At 36.8% G+C, this 21,665-nt stretch overlaps 1 protein-coding gene across 1 annotated transcript in view; it reads right to left on the bottom strand.

Annotated features, from left to right (window-relative positions):
• LOC123540582 (lamin-1-like) overlaps window positions 1-21,665 on the bottom strand; it is a 53,274-nt gene that overhangs the window by 29,755 nt on the left and 1,854 nt on the right. The window contains exon 2 of the mRNA XM_053526762.1: window positions 384-1,207. Within this exon, the coding sequence (XP_053382737.1) occupies window positions 384-524 (141 nt within the window). The 5' untranslated portion in view covers window positions 525-1,207. The remainder of the gene's footprint in view (window positions 1-383; window positions 1,208-21,665) is intronic.

Below are 21,665 nucleotides of genomic sequence, written 5' to 3'. Positions count from 1 at the left end.
ATGGCAGTGTTATTGACCGAACTAGTACGGGAAGAACCATCTGAAGGACTGACTGCGAACGGACGATGTGCTCACTAATGACTTCTGATCAAAGGGGACATCATTTATCCTACCACTACCCCCTTATTTCACTAAAATAGGGTTTCCGTAAACTTTTTGGCTTTATACATTACCATCCATGCCTGATAGATTACTTTTTAAATGCATTTTGGACTGGTTCAAGGTTTCAGAAAATCTGATGATTCAAACATTTCATCATGCGCAGAGCCTCGGCATGGATAAATCTTTTTCCGACTTGCTGCATACTTAAGTTCAGAAAGATGAAAACCTAATATTCACTATATATCCAAAAATTTTAACATCACATACTCTCAAAGACTTACCTGTTCAAAGATGTTGTATTTTTTGGAAAGATCGTCGTGAATTTTCGACTGAAAAGCTTCATAGTTCATGATAACGCTGATGATTCCATTGAAATCTGTCCCTGCTGCATTCGTCGCATCCGTGTAACCGTCAGGCGGCATGAAACATTTAGCAACCTCCCATGGATTGCTGCACCACTGGGTGGCATCTGTGTTTTTATAGGATGGGCCATAGAATCGATGAGCTTTCTGGATTTCGTTTTTTAAATTATGACATATCTTGTTAGGGCAGCCTGAGGGGAGATATTGCGTTGCAGAATCTCTATGAAATTTACATTTTCCACGTCCTGCATTACAAATTCTATTCGTAGGACAAACAACAACATTTTCTGTGCGACAACTAGAACACGTGGTACAAACAGGAAGTCCATTGTTGTTGCAAATGTCGTTCAAACATTTCTGCTGGAATTATTCTATTTCATCATAGACAAAGGGCTCAATACCTTCTTTAGTAAATAAAACACCTAATCCAGCCTTAATCCAATTCTTTAATTTTGATTGCGATAGATAAGGACAATACAATGGCGTAGCCATGATTTGACAGGAAACATTGAACCAACGTACTTTAAAATGTTAAGTCCTTACCTCGGTATCGCTTATTTCATTTCTTCGCGTTTTTCACATTTGCAGAACTATCTTAATACGAGGAAAATTTGCTTTAGTATAAGTTTAAGCTGCATGAGAGGTCAACTTTATAAGTCGTTACCCTCTTTAGAGAAGTCACCTTTCGGTACGAAATCCCTTTTATTCTTTGATAAACGCGATGTTGCCTAGTGATCAGCAGCCTGCAAACAGATCAACAAAAATGCTATATCAGAAGTATTATGTTGTAAATTCAATTTATTTTCATTTACATTGCTCCGACATGTAATCAGGCAATCTAAAATAACTAACGAGACGCGCAAGGATAATAGGTTATTAGATTTGTAGCGAGAAATATGCACGAGTTCTCAAGCGGAAATATTGCGCGACTAATTCTTTTTTACATATGCATTTACCCTAATAATTATTATGTTAATGTTGTTAACAGGGGTGTGGGAACGCTAAATGATACAAAATCGAGGCTTGCTAAAAGATACAAAACTAATGCTAAATGATACAACATTTTTAGGCTCGCTAAAAGATACAAACCGTTGACGCTAAAAAATACACATGTTCTATTGGGGTATATGGAGAATTTCTACATTAATTTTGTTGACGATTTCTCGAAATTATTATCTTATTTCATGTAGGACTTGTCACACGAAAATTCAAATATAGTTTTATATGTTTCCTGTTAAATAAACATATACATGATCCCGATTGTATTTTCCTGGAGTGCTCGCCAATGTATATAAATGAAGAACAAGGTGGCATGTATTTAATCTTTATACAATCTCTATGCCGTTATTAATACTTTTTAGCTGTATAAATTGGAGTAGGTGGTACATTTGTAATGTTGAAAGTCCTCCAAACTGACCGTATTCGTATTCCTGCCGTAGTAACATATGCGAAATGCATACACATTAAAACAAATATGTTATATTTTATGTTATTGACACTGTTATGACAACAATTCAAACTTATTTTTAGTTTTGCAAATTACCCGCTACGATTGTTTATTTTTGTTTTACATGGTTTTAATAATTCAGCTGCGATTTTAAACTTGCATGCCGAAATGTCCGAAATGGTACTGCCTACTGTCAATGTACTTTCAAAGTTTGTTGTTCCAGATGATGAAATAGACTACTAGTGTATTGATGAAAGAGTAGTTGGAAACATTAAAAGTAACAATACAGTTGCTTTTATTGATCGAAAATTAAGATACACATGTATTTATCGATTGTCGTTCTTCAGCTCATGGAAGAATCGATATTAAATGAACGCGATGTAGTACAACACGTCTGACATTGAAACGTGCAAGAAGACTCGTTTTCTAGGGTGCTTTCCAGGCCCGGAACAGGAATATTTGATTGGAGGCACCAGCTTATCATCGGCAAGGTGCATAGAGTGGAGATTATACGGGAAGAGGTACCCCCAACTCCCCTCCTAAAAGAATTGAAATAAAGGCATGAAATGGTGGCATTTTGAGTGCAATTTTGATGAGTATATTTCACCTCTCAGCCGACCGAGAGGGGAGGGGTTGGGCACGGGCCCTCTGGATCCGGCCCTGGATCCAAGCCTGTTTTTAATAATTGCTATCTTTTTTATGAAATAGGCTCATGACTTTCTGCGTATGCCTTTTTCGACATGTCTTTAAATAGAATGTTTTATTTTATGGTAGTAGATGGCATTATCACTTGTCTCTCCATATGTATCTGTCACGTTCGGTAACCTTCTCTGAAATTATTAGAAGGGATTAATTCTCCAACATTTAACGTACACATGCATTGAATGCACACAACAAACCTAGGTTAAACCTTATTCTAACCTTATTCAGTAAATTAACACGCAAAGAGTGCGTTCTTTCGGTGGTATGTTAAAGACATGCAATTATTTTGTTTAAGATCAAATTATCTCGTGCGCACGACACCTTATCTAGTGCTATCGATATCTTATCTCATGCGCACGACATCTTATCTCGTGTGCACAATATATTTATTATCTCGTATGCACGATAACTTAACTCGAGCACACGACATCTTATCCCGAGCGCACGACATCTTATCTCGTGTGCACAACATATTATCTCGTGCGCACGATATCTTATCTCGAGCGCACGCCATCTTATCTCGTGTGCACAACATATTATCTCGTGCATACGACATCTTATCTCGAGCGCATGATATCCTATTTCAATATTCCGCCATACTGAAGTTCCTGACTTTTCTTTATAGGTATTTAAAGTACAATATAATCCCACGTAATTTTGATCCACTCTCATACAGGTGTCTATTTTCTGTCTATTTTGGCTGCATCGTTCAAGTTTAGTCACCGTTTGACGTCAACTAGACATCATATACGAAGCACCTTCAGCATCAAAGTTTATACTTGAAGTAAGCAACGTAGATATACCGCTTGACTAATGCCTGTGTTTTGGGCAGTAAAGTTAATTCAGGGTCCTTCAGTCCCTCCGTGAAAAATCATAATATGTGGGACCGCTTTCAAGCCGACCGCAAGTTAAGGGTAAATGCCACAGTCGCCTATATGTATATAGGGCTAAAATTTTTCTATGAGCAGAATTTATTTAAACTTTTTGTACTGACTGAGAATCAAGTTTACGGAAATGTGTATCAAAAGTCATAGGTACCAGGCTAGATCTTGGATTATCTGCCCTTGAAAGTAGAATTTTTTCAGTATTTTCCGACTCTCAAGAGCAGATTTTATTTCATATTTCTGTTTTTTGATTTGATTCTCTATCAGCAAAAAATATTTAAAGAAGAAATTCTTTCTGTAAGAGAAAGTTTTCCCCGTGTCTTTTGCAAATGTCCTTAACTATAAACATGACAAAATGATACCACCAAGTCCTGGTATTTCCCATGGATCGAATGTCTTTAAAGTTTGTATACTGACTGCAAATGAAGTCTTAAACAGAAATAAAAATTAAAATGCACAGTTCTCTTGCCTTGATCCTGAATCATCTGCCCTTGAAAAATAGATTTTTAGTATTTTCTGATTTTCAAGGGCAGATAATTCATGATCAAGCCTGGGTACCTATGGTTTTTGATACATATTTCCGTTTTAAATTTGATTCTCAGTCAGTAAACAAAGTTTAAAGAAATTCTGCCCGTAGGAACATTTTATCCTATATACATACAGGCAACTGTGACATTACCTTAATATCTCTGCTTTGTGCAAAATACATAGAATCATATTTCTTCCCTACAAAAGTACATGTACGTAAATACAGACGTTGTCAACTAGACAAACAATTAAACTTGGTCATTATATCACCTTTTAGTCACATTAGATATTTGTTGATTTCTTTTATTAACAGTATTTTTAGTAGGTCGTGGACGGATGCTGTTTGCTTTGTACAAATGTATTTCCATACAGGAATTTAAGACACGCACGCGCAGTCCAATGTATTCACACTAATTACAGCATAAGCTATAGCACACTTTTTAAAAGTGTTGTCACATATTCCTTTTGAAAAATAATTTACTTCCGCTTTCAAAAGTGTTTAGTTATCTATGGTATATACCATTTGGGTCAAAAGTCTGCTTTGCGTTCGCGCATATTTCAAATTATATGTGCACGTATCAAAACATGCGTGCATGCGTGTAGGTGCACTCTTATATGGACATGTACATGTATATATTTATACGTGCACTCATAAATCTATACGTCCGCATGTAATTTTAATACGTTTCAAAGTATTATTATGTACACAGACTAATGTATCAGATTGACAGGAAGTTAGAAGCATTACCTAGAAACATGCATGTGTCTCATTTGTGTCACTTGTCATCGTGCTGCTACCCAAATCACCTAGTTTTAGAGCCAGATATTTTTTTATTTCTAAGCCCATTAACTTAAATTAACTTAATTAGTGACACTGTATGAAGAAAATAAGGCTTTTTCATTACTTACTGTTAATATGTCAACTTGTTTCAATAAAGTACTTTTAAAGACATTTGTTACTCAAAAGGGGAAAAAATTAATGAAATTAATGACAAGTTTGTAAGAAGTGGCTTTTTGTATTTCTTTTTCATGATGTTTTATTTTTTTTGGTGAAACTGGCCTAATATTGGCAGTTCTGGAAAATAGTAAAAAAAAAACACTCTTTATGGTACTTATTCTACTATTCCGCATTCCTCAAGACCAGTTTTATTTTATTATAATGACGCGTTTTTTTTTTGAAATATTGCTAAAAATCTATGCATGCTGTGTTGTGGGAAAAAAGCCGAAATGATGATGTTTGAAACCGGTTTGGGCAGCCGTACAGAAATGTCATTTGTTAAGTCTCCATTGAGCTAATTAGGCTGAAATTTCTCACATTTATTCATTATACATTGCAATAAACTAACAATGGACATATTTAGGAAATCTTGGATAATTTCTTTTATAGGTATGACGTTAGTAATGCGCCGACAATACAATATGGTTGTTACTAATCCCCGTACCGTATATCCGTATTCGGGAACTATCGATTTTGTTCTGAAATTGGTGGAAACCTACATCTATGACATAAAAATATTTCAGAAACACGTAAAAATCAGCTTATTAACTTATTAAGAAATCTGCCGTCTGATAATTTGATATATTTCTAGGTCACGTGTTCAAATCATTGACGTCTAAACACTGAAAAGAGTTTCCGCAGCCTTTAACCTTCATCCTTCAAACTTAGATTTCAATTTTGTACTAGTAATTGTACTTTACTGAAACACATGGTTGGAGTATGGAGGGGCACCTGGGGTCTTCCTCTGGTACCATGCATGGAGGGGCATCTAGGGTCTTCCTTTAATACCATGCATGGAGGGGCACCTAGGGTCTTCCTTTAATACCATGCATGGAGGGGCACCTAGGGTCTTCCTTTAATACCATGCATGGAGGGGCACCTAGAGTCTTCCTTTAGTACCATGCATGGAGGGGCACCTAGGGTCTTCCTTTAGTACCATGCATGGAGGAGCACCTGGGGTCCTCCTTTAGTACCATGCATGGAGGGGCACCTTGGGTCTTCCTTTAGTACCATGCACGAGAGGTACCTTGGGGTCTTCCTCTAGTACCATGCATGGAAGGGCACCTGGGGTCTTCCTCTAATACCATGGATATAAATACCATGCATGGAGGGACACTTTGGGTCTTCCTTTAGTACCATGCATGGAGGGGCACCTGGGGTCTTCCTCTGGTACCATGCATGGAGGGGCATCTAGGGTCTTCCTTTAATACCATGCATGGAGGGGCACCTAGAGTCTTCCTTTAGTACCATGCATGGAGGGGCACCTAGGGTCTTCCTTTAGTACCATGCATGGAGGGGCACCTGGGGTCCTCCTTTAGTACCATGCATGGAGGGGCACCTTGGGTCTTCCTTTAGTACCATGCACGAGAGGCACCTTGGGGTCTTCCTCTAGTACCATGCATGGAAGGGCACCTGGGGTCTTCCTCTAATACCATGGATAGAAATACCATGCATGGAGGGACACCTTGGGTCTTCCTTTAGTACCATGAATGGAGGGGCACCTGGGGTCTTCCTTTAGTACCATGCATGGTGGGGTACCTGGGGTTTTCCTTTAGTACCATGCATTGAGGTGCACCTGGGGTCTTCCTCTGGTACCATGCATGGAGGGGCATCTGAGGTCTTTCTCTAGTACCATGCATGGAGGGGCACCTGGTGTTTTCCTCTTGTACCATGCATGGAGGGGCACCTGGTTTTTTCCTCTTGTACCATGCATGGAGGACACCTTGATTCTTCCTCTAGTACCAGAAAGGCTGGAAAATCATCAAATGACACATTGCCAGTGTTATGTTAAACAAAAACACACAAAATATGTAACTGTCCAATGAAAACCTTAATGCATGAATATTTGATCACCGCCCGTAAGAAAATGCACCTATCTTCCAATGAAAATTTAATAGTGACTTAATGTTAATGTATATTTTATGGAGACCAAATGCAAGTGGTATTAGACAACTTATTTTTCCTTAAAAAGATCAAATACCCAAAAATTTTATGCAGCTTCTTCAAGCCACGTCCTTTAACAAGTGCATGCATTTCACATCTGCCAAATAAGTAGTGTATCTATTGTGAAATTGGCGAATTCACCCAGATTTTCCCCTTTTCAATAAAAATATATGAAAATGTACTAAGAATGTGAAACCCCTTATCTAATGCATTGTTTTATAAGAAGACTTATAATATTTTCTACATGTTCACAAGCACATAGAGTAATTGTGGTCTAAACTGAAGTAAAACTTAAAAAAAAACTTGAAAAATTAAACAAATTCCTTGAAAAACAGTACAAACCATTATCTGATATCTGTTCTTCCACCGCTATAAACCATTTATCTACCTGGTACTAATAACATACCGGTAATTATTGGTTTTTAAACGATATTGCGTTAAGTTCAGTGATTTGAATATTACTTTCTTTTCTTTAAAAAAATGCAGAAAAGCACTTACATATCTTAAAGATGATTATCTCTAAGTGAACTGAAAAAAAAGGCAATTAATTTGAATGGCAAGATATAGGAAGCACAATCTGTGGTTTGAAATGAAATGGTACGGCCTGAAATACATAATTTGACGTGATATGCGTTCTAAATCCAGTTAGACCTCAGATTTTCTAGTTCTCTTTTTTATGTTCTGTTACATTTGTATATTTTTGATATTTTGTTTGTTGGTTAGAACACGACAGATAAGCCGTGTTCATTTATAATACTTTTTAGCAATGAATTATAAAAGATAATAGGTAAGGGTAGATTTCTTGGAAGCACAGCACCACAAACAGCCTCAAAGCCACGCATTTGAAAAGTTGGCCCACAACAAAGAGAAGCTGTAACGGAAAAAAATATTACAGACAGGTTTCTTCAAAAATCCAACAAGTATAAAATGTTTAATGAGTTTAAATAAAAGTCTACAATATATACATGAAAATAAATATTTTTAACACGAATATCATTTAGTGCTGGTTTGTGACGCATTTACACTTTTGACACAGCAGTATATACCGTCATATTTTACGCGGATGCCAAGCATGTTCAAGCTACATGTAATATAACTGTTTTGAAGCACTAATAAGACATTATTACATCATCTATTTAAACAAATCTTTTAACCCTTACACTGCTAAATTTCTATAATGAACTTGTCCATCTTTCAATTCGATCAGTACCGTTAACTGTTAAAAGGAATGTTTATCAAAATATACTGGCTGAATGGCGAACAGTGCAGATCATGATTAGACAGCACGAATATGCAGGCTAATCATGATCTACACTGGTCGCAAAGGCAGAATGAATCGTGTCCAGCCTGGTACATGGCCGAGCAAGTTGGAGCACTTGAGCAAAGTTGGACTGTATTATATTTCGCTGAACAATTATTAAGTTATATATAAATATTCATTGGTACATCTCAATATCAAAACTTTCAAAACAGCAACATCTTACTTAAAGATACATTTTTTTTTCTTCAAAATCATGTAAACTATGTAAATGATGTGAATCAAAAGGATATTTTTTCTTATTTTAAACAGAATTCGCTCATCTGACTTTGACTGTTTTGACCGTGATTGTGTGTGACAAGTTAGATCATAAATGTTTCGATCTGTAGATTAGTGCCTTTAATACTTTTTTTTCAATAAATGAGCCTGAAACACTGTTAACACTAAATCGCTTTCTCAAAGGGACTGGACTCCAGATTTTGGCTAAAAAATGATTTTCTATTAAAACTGAAGGTTTTGTCATATTATGACTTTTATAATATGAATGTTTATTTCCATTTTTTTAAAATCCACATGATGCTCTATGCATTTAATCTTGGTCATGCCGTTTTATCAGGAAATAGAATATGTAAATAGTACTCTTTATAAAATATTATTTTCAGATGATATAGAATATCAAACTCGGGGCTTAATTAGAAAATACAAAATGCTTAAGATATATAATAATTTTACTTGACGTTTTCATTTGCCACAATTGTAAACAAACACATCTTTTTGAAATAAATTTCACAATATTAAATTACTAGTAAATAACACAGACTTCTTTTTGTAATAGATTCAAGCTATAACAATACATGTACAGATTAAAATGATCCAGATACAAATACACCACAATAAATCACTATTGTGATGACCTGCTGTCCCATAACTCTACATGGGCCAGGAATTTTACTGCTATAGTGATAAGGTTAATTGCTTCACAGCTAAGCAGGGGTCCTAGTAGTTTCTTCTAGGAAAACTGGGCAAAAAGAACATACCGCATAATATCTGAGGACAAATAAAACTGAAACAGTGCTGGTGACCTAGTATTTTTATTTCATTTTTCAATACATCATAACATAATCTTGTAATACAGAACATTTCATCAAAATCTATTATTGCGAAAAATATGACGAAACTGCCGCGAGCGTCTTTAATACTTGAATTCTAAGGCACTTTTAAATCATAGGCATTTTCAATTTCGGACGAAAGGAAAAAAACACCCGGTCGGACAACGCCAAAACAATATCCCTTCGCCTTCGGCAGTGGGTAATAGACAGACATTATCATTAATATGGGTGTGGGAACGCTTTAAATGATACAACTTCGCTAAATGATACAAAAGTGACGCTTTAAGGTGGAATGCGCCCCAAATTTTTTTGCCGAATTTTGCTAAATGATACAAAATCGAGGCTCGCTAAAAGATACAAAACTAACGCTAAATGATACAACATTTTAGGCTCGCTAAAAGATACAAACCGTTGACGCTAAAAGATACAAATTTTTTATAGAGATACATATATATAGAGAGAGGATTTCTACATTTGTTAACGTTTCCACGAAATTATTATCTCATTTTATGCACAAAATGTCAAACGGAAATTTAAATATAGTTGTGTATGTTTCCTGTAAAATAAACCAATCAATCCCCAATGATAACGAGATTCCCGCCGAAACGCGAGGACGATTCTATTTCATGATAACCGATGAAATAACAATTCATAATGTTTGCACAGTACCTGACAAGTAAATATTAGTATTTTTTTCATTTCAAATATCCTCTGATTATATGGCAACATAGCTCAGTCGGGTAAAATGCAGATAATAATTGAATATAAGCAAATCGTTTTGTGGGATCCTCATGAGGGTTTTTTTTTTCAGATTTCTTTTTCTAATTCGTTTCTCTTTTTTTGTTCCCGTATTTTTGTTTCTTTATTTGATGGTTTCTATTTGTATGTATGTCTTTATATAACACAACAGTATGATTATTATTTGCATAACTTAAATGCATGCATTTAAACAATATCATCTTTGATATAATGCTAAACATTTCTGATCTGCCATATCGGCTATGATACTTCTCTGTCGTGTTGTTACAGAGTTCATGAAGGAATCTAAATGTTTTTTCGAAAGTGAAATAAAAATCAAATGTCGATGCTGAGTTTCGAACCCACACGGCAAAAGATCTGTTGAACATGGACTGTATGATTTACCACTGAGCTAATTTGCAATTGGTACAAATTTTAGAAAAATTTAGATTGTAACACGTTAGAAAAATGTTGAATTCCCTATGTTGCACTTTAATCTAATTATAGTCATGTTTGTAAATATCAAGTTATCGATGGGGCATAGTACATGATCCCAATTGTATTTTCCTGGAGTGCTCGCCAGTTACATCCGTGCATTCATTTTATTCTTAAAACTACTTACATAAACTAGTGAAAATTGAAAAAGGCGGCAATACAGGTCATATACATCATATTTCGTCTCTGCTTTGCATAAGCGCACATTTCAAAATACACGTGCACTTATATAAAGGATATTACATGAGTGTCTTGTCATATTGAATTTATTAAACGAGTTGAATAAAAAAATAAAATGCGAGGTTCTGCCGGACATTTTATCAATTTTATTCAACAAGTTTAATAAACTCAGTGTGGGAAGACACAAACGTAATATACTTTTTATCACAACCTTTTTTTTCTGCTGAAACATAAAAAAATATGGTTCTATTGTCCGTAAGTATTGACCTGGCACTCATGAATATTCCGTATGTTTCCGTAAATTGATTCTCCACCGAAAATTCAATGCTATATATACATCTTAATTGACAGTGTGTCACATGGGAAAATAGCAGTAAGGACAACCTCTTCAGACACCAATCTCGGGGTTGCATGTTCGAGTCCTACGTCTGGCCATGTTTTTTTTTATTTATTTGTAACTTTATTAGGCGGGAAAATTATACCACTTATCATGATTTTTTGGTTCATTTATGGAAGGGAATGCAGTAGTATTCGACATTCTTCTATGTACATGGCACTGCGCCGTTTTGAAAATGTCGAATAAAAAAACTTTAAAACACCTTAGATCTAAAGACAAATTATTTGTCACCAACGTGTCCGAGTACTTCAAGAAAAATCCAGGTCCGGACAAACGTTTATTTATTCAACGGACAATCCAAACAACTGGCATCAGCAGACGAACAATCTTTAGACTGCGGAATGAGCTGAGGGAAACAAGGAAAACTTAGGTCGCCGCAACGTTCGAAACGAGCACCATACAAACCCGTTGATGGATTTGACGAGTCTGTCATAAGGAACAAGATTCATGAATTTTACACTCATCGCCGTCAGCTGCCGACTTTGAAGAATCTTTTGACAGTCCTAAAAACAGAAATTAGTTACCCAGGCAGTAGATGGTTGCTACGTAAAACGCTGCGGAAGATGGGTTTTGCTTGGAAAAGAACAACCGATAACAGAAAGGTTCTTATAGAGAAGCCCTCCATTGTCAGACAGCTACTGGCATTTATGCTAAGAAGAAAGAGCTGGAAGACAAGGGATACTGTCTTGTTTACATGGACGAAACCTGGATCGACACAGCTTTTACCGCCAAAAGATGTTGGCAACGGGATGACCTGTCGGGTGTTATACCTCTTTTTAACCGCAGACAACGGTTGATTGTTGTTCATACCGGAAACCGCAACGGCTTTATCAAGAGAGCTCAACTGGTGTACAAAGAATCATCATCATCTGGAGATTATCACCATGAAATGAACGGGCAAAACTTTACGAAGTGGTTGAAAGAAAAGCTACTTCCCAATCTACATAGCCCCAGTGCGATCGTGATGGACAACGAAAGTTACCACTCGATGCAAGTAGAGAAGTTCCCGACTTCTAGTTCTAGGAAGCAGGAAATTAAGGTACATTGTAATTGCTTAAACTTGAAATAAATCTGTGAAATAAGAAATAATCTTTATTTTTTTTCCAGTTGTATTTTGCATGTTGAAATACTTTGTCTTTTTGTCATTTTTTTTTTCAGGAATGGCTTCGAAAACAGAACATTGCCTTTGACGACGGCTTGCTGAAACCACAAATGATCTGTGCAGACTGCATAAACCAGAACCATCATACCCCGTAGACCAGATCATACGACGTCATGGTCATGACGTTCTGCGTCTCCCGCCTTACCATCCTGAGTTCAATGCCATAGAGTTGATATGGAGCCAGTTAAAGACCGTTGTTAGCCATCGGAATTTTACTTTTAGGTTAGTACAATGATAGATGTACAATTTTCACTGTTAGCATTAAAGAAAATATAACTCTTTCATCTAACACTTGCGTTGTTCATACATATGTGCCTTTCATCATTTCAGACTGGATGACTGAATCTTACCAACGCTGCCTTTGCGGAGATTAGGGAGGATAGATAGAGAAACGCCTGTGATCACGTCGAGAAGGTGATAGAAAAGATGAAGACATGCGATCATTACACATGTGAACATCAGAGTAGAATTGTTATTAACCTGGCAGATGACACGAGTGATTCCAATGATGGAAGTAGCACAGACACAGCAAGTATGGGTAGCACTACTGATACCGTCAGCGAAATGGAATGAGCAGAACTTCTGTTGTTTTGTACTGTTTATGAAAATAAATATTATATTGTGAATAAAAATAATGAAATAATGATAAAAAACACAATTAAGAAACGTTAAATAAAGTACATAAATTGATATAAGAATAAAGCAATAGAGATAAAATCTCAGTGAAACGAAAAAAAATTGGAATGAAACAAATCAAATTCGAAACGCAGAAGGCAAACAACTTACCACTACGCCAGCGCACCATTACCATACCATATTGACTATTTCGGCAAATATAGATTTCTTACTGATATAAATAACCAATGATAACGCGTAAAATAACGAAAAAAAAATATCGACGAAGATTACTGAGTGCCAGTTTAATACTTACGGACAATACAAAGCTTTATTACATTAGTGTATTATTAAATTCATGTGGTGGCTTTATTTCATTCCCATGACATCAAACATGTGATAAAAATACGTGTGATATATTCGGTCGAATTTTTCACTCGTGTTACATATTCGCTCTGTGATATATACGGCTCAGCATGTCTATAATATACGCTTGCATGTAAAATTCTAAATATACAAGCACCAAGAATCAAAATTATACGCGTACAATGGTAAATGTATAGGTGCACGCGTATATATAATAGCATCCAGAATTACGCATGCCGCGTGACGCGTTAAATTACACGTGTACGTATATAATTACGCATACACTACTCTATTTATTCGTTTAAGGCTGAACACCACTAAATCCAGCTGTTCTTTATTTCATATAGAATCCACTCACTTCATAACGGTGTTTCGACATTTTCTAGCATATCAGATTTTCAGATACTTATATTCCCATAAAGAACTAGATCGCTACTTTAGAAAAACAAAAAGAAAAGGGGGTGTTAACTTTTATATAAGAAAACTACAGTTCGTTAAATACAACCCGCTGAATTTACTACTTTTCGCTTCTTTCAATTTCTCTTTTCGTGACATTAAATTCTTACGCCGCCATTTTTATCTAGCATGCGATAGGAACATGCCGATTTCATTAGAATGCAAAGTGATACATACTGAAACGCGGTAGGGTAAAAGTAAGCACGTTGCTGCCGAGAAAATGCACTAGGAAAGGAAAAATGATTAATACTATTTATATTTGGACTACTTGTGACTAGACCTGCGGAGGCTTACATTCTATTTGGTAGTGATCAGCCTTAAGGATAAATATTTTATCCAACACATCACCGGAACCAAATATCTCATAAGGGCCTCCTTAGATTTCTTTTTGTGTAAGAGAGTTTTCAAGGGAGACAACTCATCCTCTATATAAGTAAAGCGATCTCTAGAACTTTCTCTTTTCACGACAGCTCCATTGCAAGGTAGACATAAAAAATTATTTACATTTCTTAAATTGTACGTTTAATATTCATTTATTTTATAAAACAAAACTATTATTGATGTTTTTATAAATTATTAACAGTTTAAAAATACTTAATTGATACGAAATAATTACTAGTGACAATTTCTGCTTTATTTTAATCCGAAGCACATGGCGACCACATTTTCAAACAGCGCCATGTTGATTTTTTTTTTTTTAACAATCGTTTTTACTAAAACAATTAAGAAAATTGACTTGTAAATATGTAAGTACAGGCGTATCTGTAAGTGCAGCTAGAATGTGCGTGCACGCTTAAATATTTACGTCCACGTGTATACTTTTAAATGCACGCGCTTAAATATGTGGGTGTTTATGCGTGCATATATAAAATATACACGCGGACGTATATATTTACACGTGTATGCAAGTTTTTATACGTGCACGTATAATATGAAATATGTGCATTTTAAACATCGACCCAGAATGACTTTTTCCTGACTTTTCTAAAATTTCATTTTTCACTGACCATTATCAAGATATCCCTGACAATTCACTGATCTTGAAAAAAAACAACAGCATTTTCGTCTCACTTTTCAAGGGGAATGACAAGCCTGTAGCAGGCTATCGTTGGCTCTGGAAATATATCATCTGGGAGTTTGTCAGACAAGCTGCCACAAATAAAGCGCCATGACTCCAGGGAAAGTCATTTAACCATTACATTTAAACTATATACACAACCAGGCAGGGAAGGCCGGTGTGCCATGCCAATTTCCAAATGCTAAAATGTCATGCGCAGGAAATGAGATGTCGAGCGCAGGAGATAAGATGTAGTACGCACGAGATAAGGTGTCGTTCACTCGAGAAAAAAATGTGCGCTCGAGATAAGATATCGTGCGTTTAAGATAAGATGTCGAGCGCTCGAGATAAGATGCCGTGCGCTCGGGATAAGATGTCATGCGCACGAGATAAGATGTCGTGAGCAAAAATAAGATGTCGTGCGTTCGAGATAAGATGATGTGCGCACGAGATATGACGTCGTGAGCAAAGATGAGATGTCGTGCGCTCGAGGTGTTTTCGTGCGCACGAGATAATATGTTGTGCGCACGAGATAAGATATCGAGAGCACAAGATAAGATGTCGTGAACAAAGATAAGATGTCATCCGCTCGAGATAAGTTGTCGTGCGCACGAGATAGATGTTCGAGAGCACAAGATCAGATGTCGTGCGCACGAGATAATTCAATAGTAAACAAAAAATGCATGTCCTAAACATACCACCGTAAGTGCACACAAATTGAGTGTTTTGTATTCTGAAGAAGGTTTGGATTAGGTTTAACCTAGGTTTGTAAGTGTATATTCAATGCATGTGTACGTTCAATGAGGGAGAATTAATCCATTCTAATAACACTCAGATACAGTAACACTTTCATAGACAGTGTTGTAAATAAGGTTTAATGAACTTGACAGATGCATACGGAGAGACAAGTGAAAAAGTCATTTACTACCATAAAATAACATTCTAAAGACATGTCGAAAAAGGCATACGCAGAAAATAATGAGCCCATTTTGTGAAAAAAGGCAATTATTGAAAACAGACTCTGATCAAGGACAAGGTCCAGAGGGCCCGTGCCCAACCCCTCCCCACGGTCGGCTGAGAAGTGAACTATATTCATCAAAGTTGCAGTAAAATTTAGATTCAATAATGCACCATAAGCCACCATTTTATACCTTTATTTCAATATTTTGAGTTGGGGTACCCCTTCCCGTATACACCCCACTCTGCACCTTGCCGATGATTAGCTGTTGCCCCTATTCAAATATTTCTGGATACGGGCCTGGAAAGCACCCCTTAGAAAATGAGTGTTCATGTACGTTTCAATGTCAGTATTTGCTTTCCAGCACGTGTTGTACTACATCGCGTTCATTTTGTATCGATGCTTCAGTGAGTGATACGTCTGTAACTGCAGATTGATAACCCATATATATATTCTTAATTTTCAATCAATAAGAAGCATAAGAAGCAAATTTTATTGTTGCTTTTAATGTTTCCAACTACCCTTTTCATCTATACAACACGGTAGTCACATCTTCACATCAGTTGTATATTAACATGTCATTTTACATTTTTCATCTTCTTCAAAAGGGCTCTCCATATACCCAAATAGTACGTATTAAACTTCCAGAGTTGGGATGTTGTTTTTTTGTTGTTGTTGTTTTTTTAAATCATTGACTCAAAAAAATTTATGTAACAATTTTCACTGAACGTATATATGTAAGTCCATAGAAATCATTATATAGTTGATGCACCTGATCTAATTGTATTAGTGGGCTCCTTTGAACTTGCATTTAAATCACATTTTAAAATGTAAAAAAAAATGTTGTCATGAAACAAAGCGTACGGAATCTTTACAAAATACAACCAACTTTGAAAGTACAGTAACAGTAGGCGGTACGATGCTGCAGCTGAATTATTAAAACCATGTAAAACAAAAATATACAAGTGCAGCGGGTAATTTGCAGAACTAAAAATAAAGATGTATAACTGGTATATTTTGAAATGAAAAAAAAATAATTCACATTTGAATTGTCTCTTCATACCAAAATTGCACTTGAAGATCTTCAAGTGATAGATTTTAAAAAATCAATCAACCGTGAAATCAGCAGTCCCACAATAGCCGTTTGAAAGGCTGTATCTTCTGCGCGTCACTTGCATTGTAAAATTCCAATGGGCGCTCGCGCTAAATTTGATTCAGGCGTGCGGTGCAACCAACAATATTTTTTAAACTTTATGCTGTTTTTCAAGTTAGCTAATTATCAATATTTCCAATGACAACAAAATTTCACAAAGAAAATTGTTAATTACAGGCGCACCTGAATTCCGTGCAAAACGGCTATTTTGGGACTACTGACTTCACGGTTGACTGATTTTTAAAAAATTTTTACACGGGAAGTTCTTCAAGTGTAATGTGATATGAAAAACACAAGTGATTTATAAATTAAAGTTTTTAATTAAAAAATACCCGAGTTATAAAACTGGATAGTTTCTTTTGCTGTTCAGTATATTTATTAACATCTTTAAAGATATTCACCAGTTCTCTTCCTGTTTTGTATAGTTGTCTTTTCCGTAATAATTGTGACGTACAAACAGTGCATGTATTGCATAGTAACACAGTTTATCTCTTCCTTGTTTACATTAAATATTGTTTTGAACAAGTAAGTACAATTCGTTTTCGTAAACATGATGTTTGTATACATTAAAGATTGCGTTTTGTTACCTAAACTCTGGGTTCGATATTTTAGTGTGTCTTGTATAAGAAAAACGTGAGCTGAAGCTAAAACAAAACATAATGAAAAGGTAGAAAGGCCATTTTGTAAGTAGAGAATTTTTGGTTTGTAAACGTGTAAACACGTATGACCTAGTAATCGATCTGTTATATTGTAATCATTAATTTTCAACATCCTCTATAGAAGCAGATAAATAACATTTTAAGTTCACAGACTGTACAGATTACATTGACCCGGTCTATACATTTTGAAGGTAGGCATTTTTTAAGAATAAATAATATCATGCGCAGGCCATTTTACGCACGAAATCATTTCTCGAGCGCATGACATCTTATTTCGTGCGCTCGACATCTTAACTCTAGCGCACGCCATCTTATCTCGAGCGTACGACATTTTATCGCGTGCGATCGACAACTTATCTCGATTGCAAAACATCTTATCTCGTGCACTCGACATCTTATCTCGATTGTACGACATATTTTTTCGTGCGTTCGCCATCTTATCTCGGATGCACGACATCTTATTTCGATTGCATGACATATTTTCTCGTGCGTTCCACATTTTATCTTTGACGCACGACATCTTATATCGAGCGCATGACATCTTATCTCGAGCGCACATCATCATATCTCGTGCGCACTACATTTTAGCATTTTGAAATTAGCATGGCACACCAGCTTTCCATGGGTTCATATTAAATTTATGTTATCAGAAACCTACTCTCAAAAGTAATTGTTAAAAGAATGGTAATATTTAGCTGATGGCTATGATGGCATTTTGTTTAATATAAAATTGAGCATATTCCTCATAGAATGCGTATTTTACTTTTTTGATATTTCTGTAACCTTTTTCTCTGCAAACTTTCAAACACGACCATTGACGTCCATTTTTGATGAACCATGATTTAACGTCCGTCAGACTGTTTTCGTAAATCGTTCTGTTCAGTCAACAAGTATCGATTTGCTTCCTTCTCATCATATTTCCATTTAAAATTGTCTTTGAAATGGTGTATAATTTGTGCAGATAATTTTAGCGTTGAAGTCGATATTTACGTTAAGCCCCGATCTTACTGTCACAGTTTGGTCTCCCGGTTTATCCCGGTTCAGTGATCCGGGGTAAACCGTGTTTAACCTTGTTGAACCGGGAAGATCCTTGATGAACCTTGTCAAACCGGCAAACGGCCCCGGTTGTTTTAAAATGTTTAATACAACCGGGAATCACCGGGAACGATGGCTAAAACCGGCATATTCCGTGCAATATCGGCGCAATGCCGGCAATTTCCGGGGTAACACCGGATATACACCGTGTGTCTACCGTGATACTCCGTAGTAATCCGGGGCCACTGGCAATCACTTTATACACGGTAGAGCTGCGGCGAACTACGGTCCTGGGACGGCATAGCGCAGGTGAAGCACGGTATGGCTCCGTCTTGTACCGGTGGGGTTAGGGAAAGTTACGGTAAACCTATAGGTTTATTCGCCGATTAACTCCCGGTTAAATCCGGAAAATGCCGGCAAACCTCCGGTTAAGTCCGGTAGAACCCTGTTTCACAACGGACTGTCCGGGCTTAACCAGGTGTGTGCCGGGTGATTCCGGTCACACCACGATGGCAGAAGGTGAGGTCACGGATCTACGACGGTAACAGACAATGAAGTTGCGGTGACATGAAGTAATAATTCTGGTGATGTAGTATATAAAAACATAAACAATCCTATTTTGAATCAGTGTTGTTAGAATGTTTGTTAAGAGCACACGAAAATGAATTACTATAGTACATGTATATCAATAACAAGAATAGATACAGGCTCAATTGGATGTATTATCAGTTATATCTTGTTCATCTGTAAGACGTAAGGGTGCTGTTCGTGGCTTCTTTTTCTGTTGGTTTTGCCTCGGAGATTGTGGGGAGTGATTCAAAGGCGATTTACCATGAACTTGATTTGGGGAGGGAGGTTTTTGCCTTCCAGCAGAGTCTTCGTCCGTTTGGCTCTGTGTTTGCCTCTCAGTAGAGTCGTCTTCAAATTGGCTACCCCCTGGTGGCAATTTTCTGGCAGATTTCTTGGTCTTCGGCATGATGTTTCGCTTCTAAGATACAAGATAACTGATGGGGATCCGACGTGCGTCCTGTTTTATATGCTACCGAATAAGTACCGGTAGGCGCCGGTGTGTCACCGGATCACAGCCGGACTGTGACCGGATGCTACCGGCGGTCATCGGGGCACTACCGGCTACGACCCAGGTCACCCGAGGTTACACCGGGATCAGTCGGGTTCACGCCGAACAATCACCATGGATATCCGGTGTCAGACCGGGACTAAACCGGGGTCAAAGTGTAGATTCTGCTTCATTATCAGGGGTTTACCGGGACACCGTTGGGAATATGAGATACTACTTACATTTTTGCAAGAAAATGTCACGGTTCATCCAGGTATACCGGCTAATGTTTACCGGGAGGAACCGGGGCCGTCACCGCCGGGAATGTGAGATCAGGTTTAAAGTGACGTCAGAGTGGCAAATATGACGTTTAGTTTTGAATAAAAAGTTTGCGTTGATCTTGTCTCATGTAAAGTCCAAACGATAGAATTTTACAAAAAACTAACATGATCATGAAAACTTTATTTTCTGTCGATTGGAATAAAGTTATGGGGTCACCGAATTCATTTTCACATAAAATTACGTTACGCTAACCCCCCCCCCCCCCCCCCAAAAAAAAAAAAAATCAAAAGATAGTGCAATTGAGCATTTTTTCATGTTTCTCCTCCTTTTAGGATAAACTCTACCCTTTTTTTAGTGAAATAAAATCAAGATAGCCTTTAAAACTCTGTTACATTAGCGAAATAATTTCTGTGTAGAACTCAGATTTTAATGTTTAGATAAAAAAAAAAATGCGTAATTCAATATGGACTTTCGGATTCTCGTGATCAAGACAAACTCATGAGACAAGATCAACTTTTTATTCAAAACTAAACATCATATTTGTCACTCTGACGTCACTTTAACATAAATATCGACTTCAGCGTTAAAATGATATCCACAAATTATACACCATTTCAAAGACATTTTTAAATGAAATTATGAGAAAGAAGCAAATCGATACTTGTTGACTAAACAGAACGATTTACGAAAACAGTCTGACGGACGTGAAATCATGGTTCATCAAAAATGGACGTCAATGGTCGTGTTTGAATGTTTGTAGAGTAAAAAGTTTAGGAAATATCAAAAATGTAAAATGCGCATTATATGAGGAATATGCTGAATTTTACATTAAACAAAATGTCGAAACGGAACCCAAGAACTTCAAATTAGGCGCATTCCACTTTAACGTCGCTTCGCCTAATGTCGCCCCGCCAAACGTCTCCCCACTGGACGTCACCTCACCGAATTTTGCCCCGCCGACTGTTGCCCCGTCAAACGTCGCCACGCAAAATATTGTCTTTACGCATTCCAGAATGACACTATTGTATTAATTTGATTGGAGATAAAATGAAGTAATAGTAAAGAATAGTTACGATATATTTGTCAGTCCTCAACTAAGTGTTACCAGACGAAATTGTTCAACCCTTACCGCCACCCCTTATCCCAACGCCAACATTCAATCTTCAGTGAGTCTATCAGTGACATTTTGACAAATTGAAGTCAACATGCATGTGTGCGTGCGCCTGCCCGTCCATCCATCCGTTTAATTTTTGTTGTCGTACATTGGGAAAATACAAAATGCTTGCCTCAGTGAGATGTATTCTTGTGGTATTGTGTGACATTGACCTTTTAGATAGAGAACTTATGCTTGCTCGAATCCGTCTCACTGAGTAAATCATAATACATTGTATATTTTCTAAAATGTAAGGGAAAATTATAATTTGGACACAATTTAGCGGGACAGATGGACGAACAGACGCACTCATGGACGTATGCATATTGCCCTGTATCTATATGCCGTGAAAAGGATTGTTATTCAAAAGTAACAAATCGTGTTGACCACTGATGGCCTCACTGATGAACTGAAGGATGGGGGAAGAGGATCTTGGGAGTGGGGCGAGAGCGAAAAGTTTCGTCTAGGACTGACAGATATATCATAAATAATCATAGAATCAAACAGGAGATCCCAAAGTAAATAAAAAAAAATATGTTCCTATATAAGTTTGAAGCATTTTAACGAAA

Source organism: Mercenaria mercenaria, chromosome 16 (genome assembly GCF_021730395.1).
Source record: "Mercenaria mercenaria strain notata chromosome 16, MADL_Memer_1, whole genome shotgun sequence".
NCBI lineage: Eukaryota > Metazoa > Mollusca > Bivalvia > Venerida > Veneridae > Mercenaria > Mercenaria mercenaria.
This window is presented reverse-complemented; position numbering and strand designations above follow the sequence as displayed.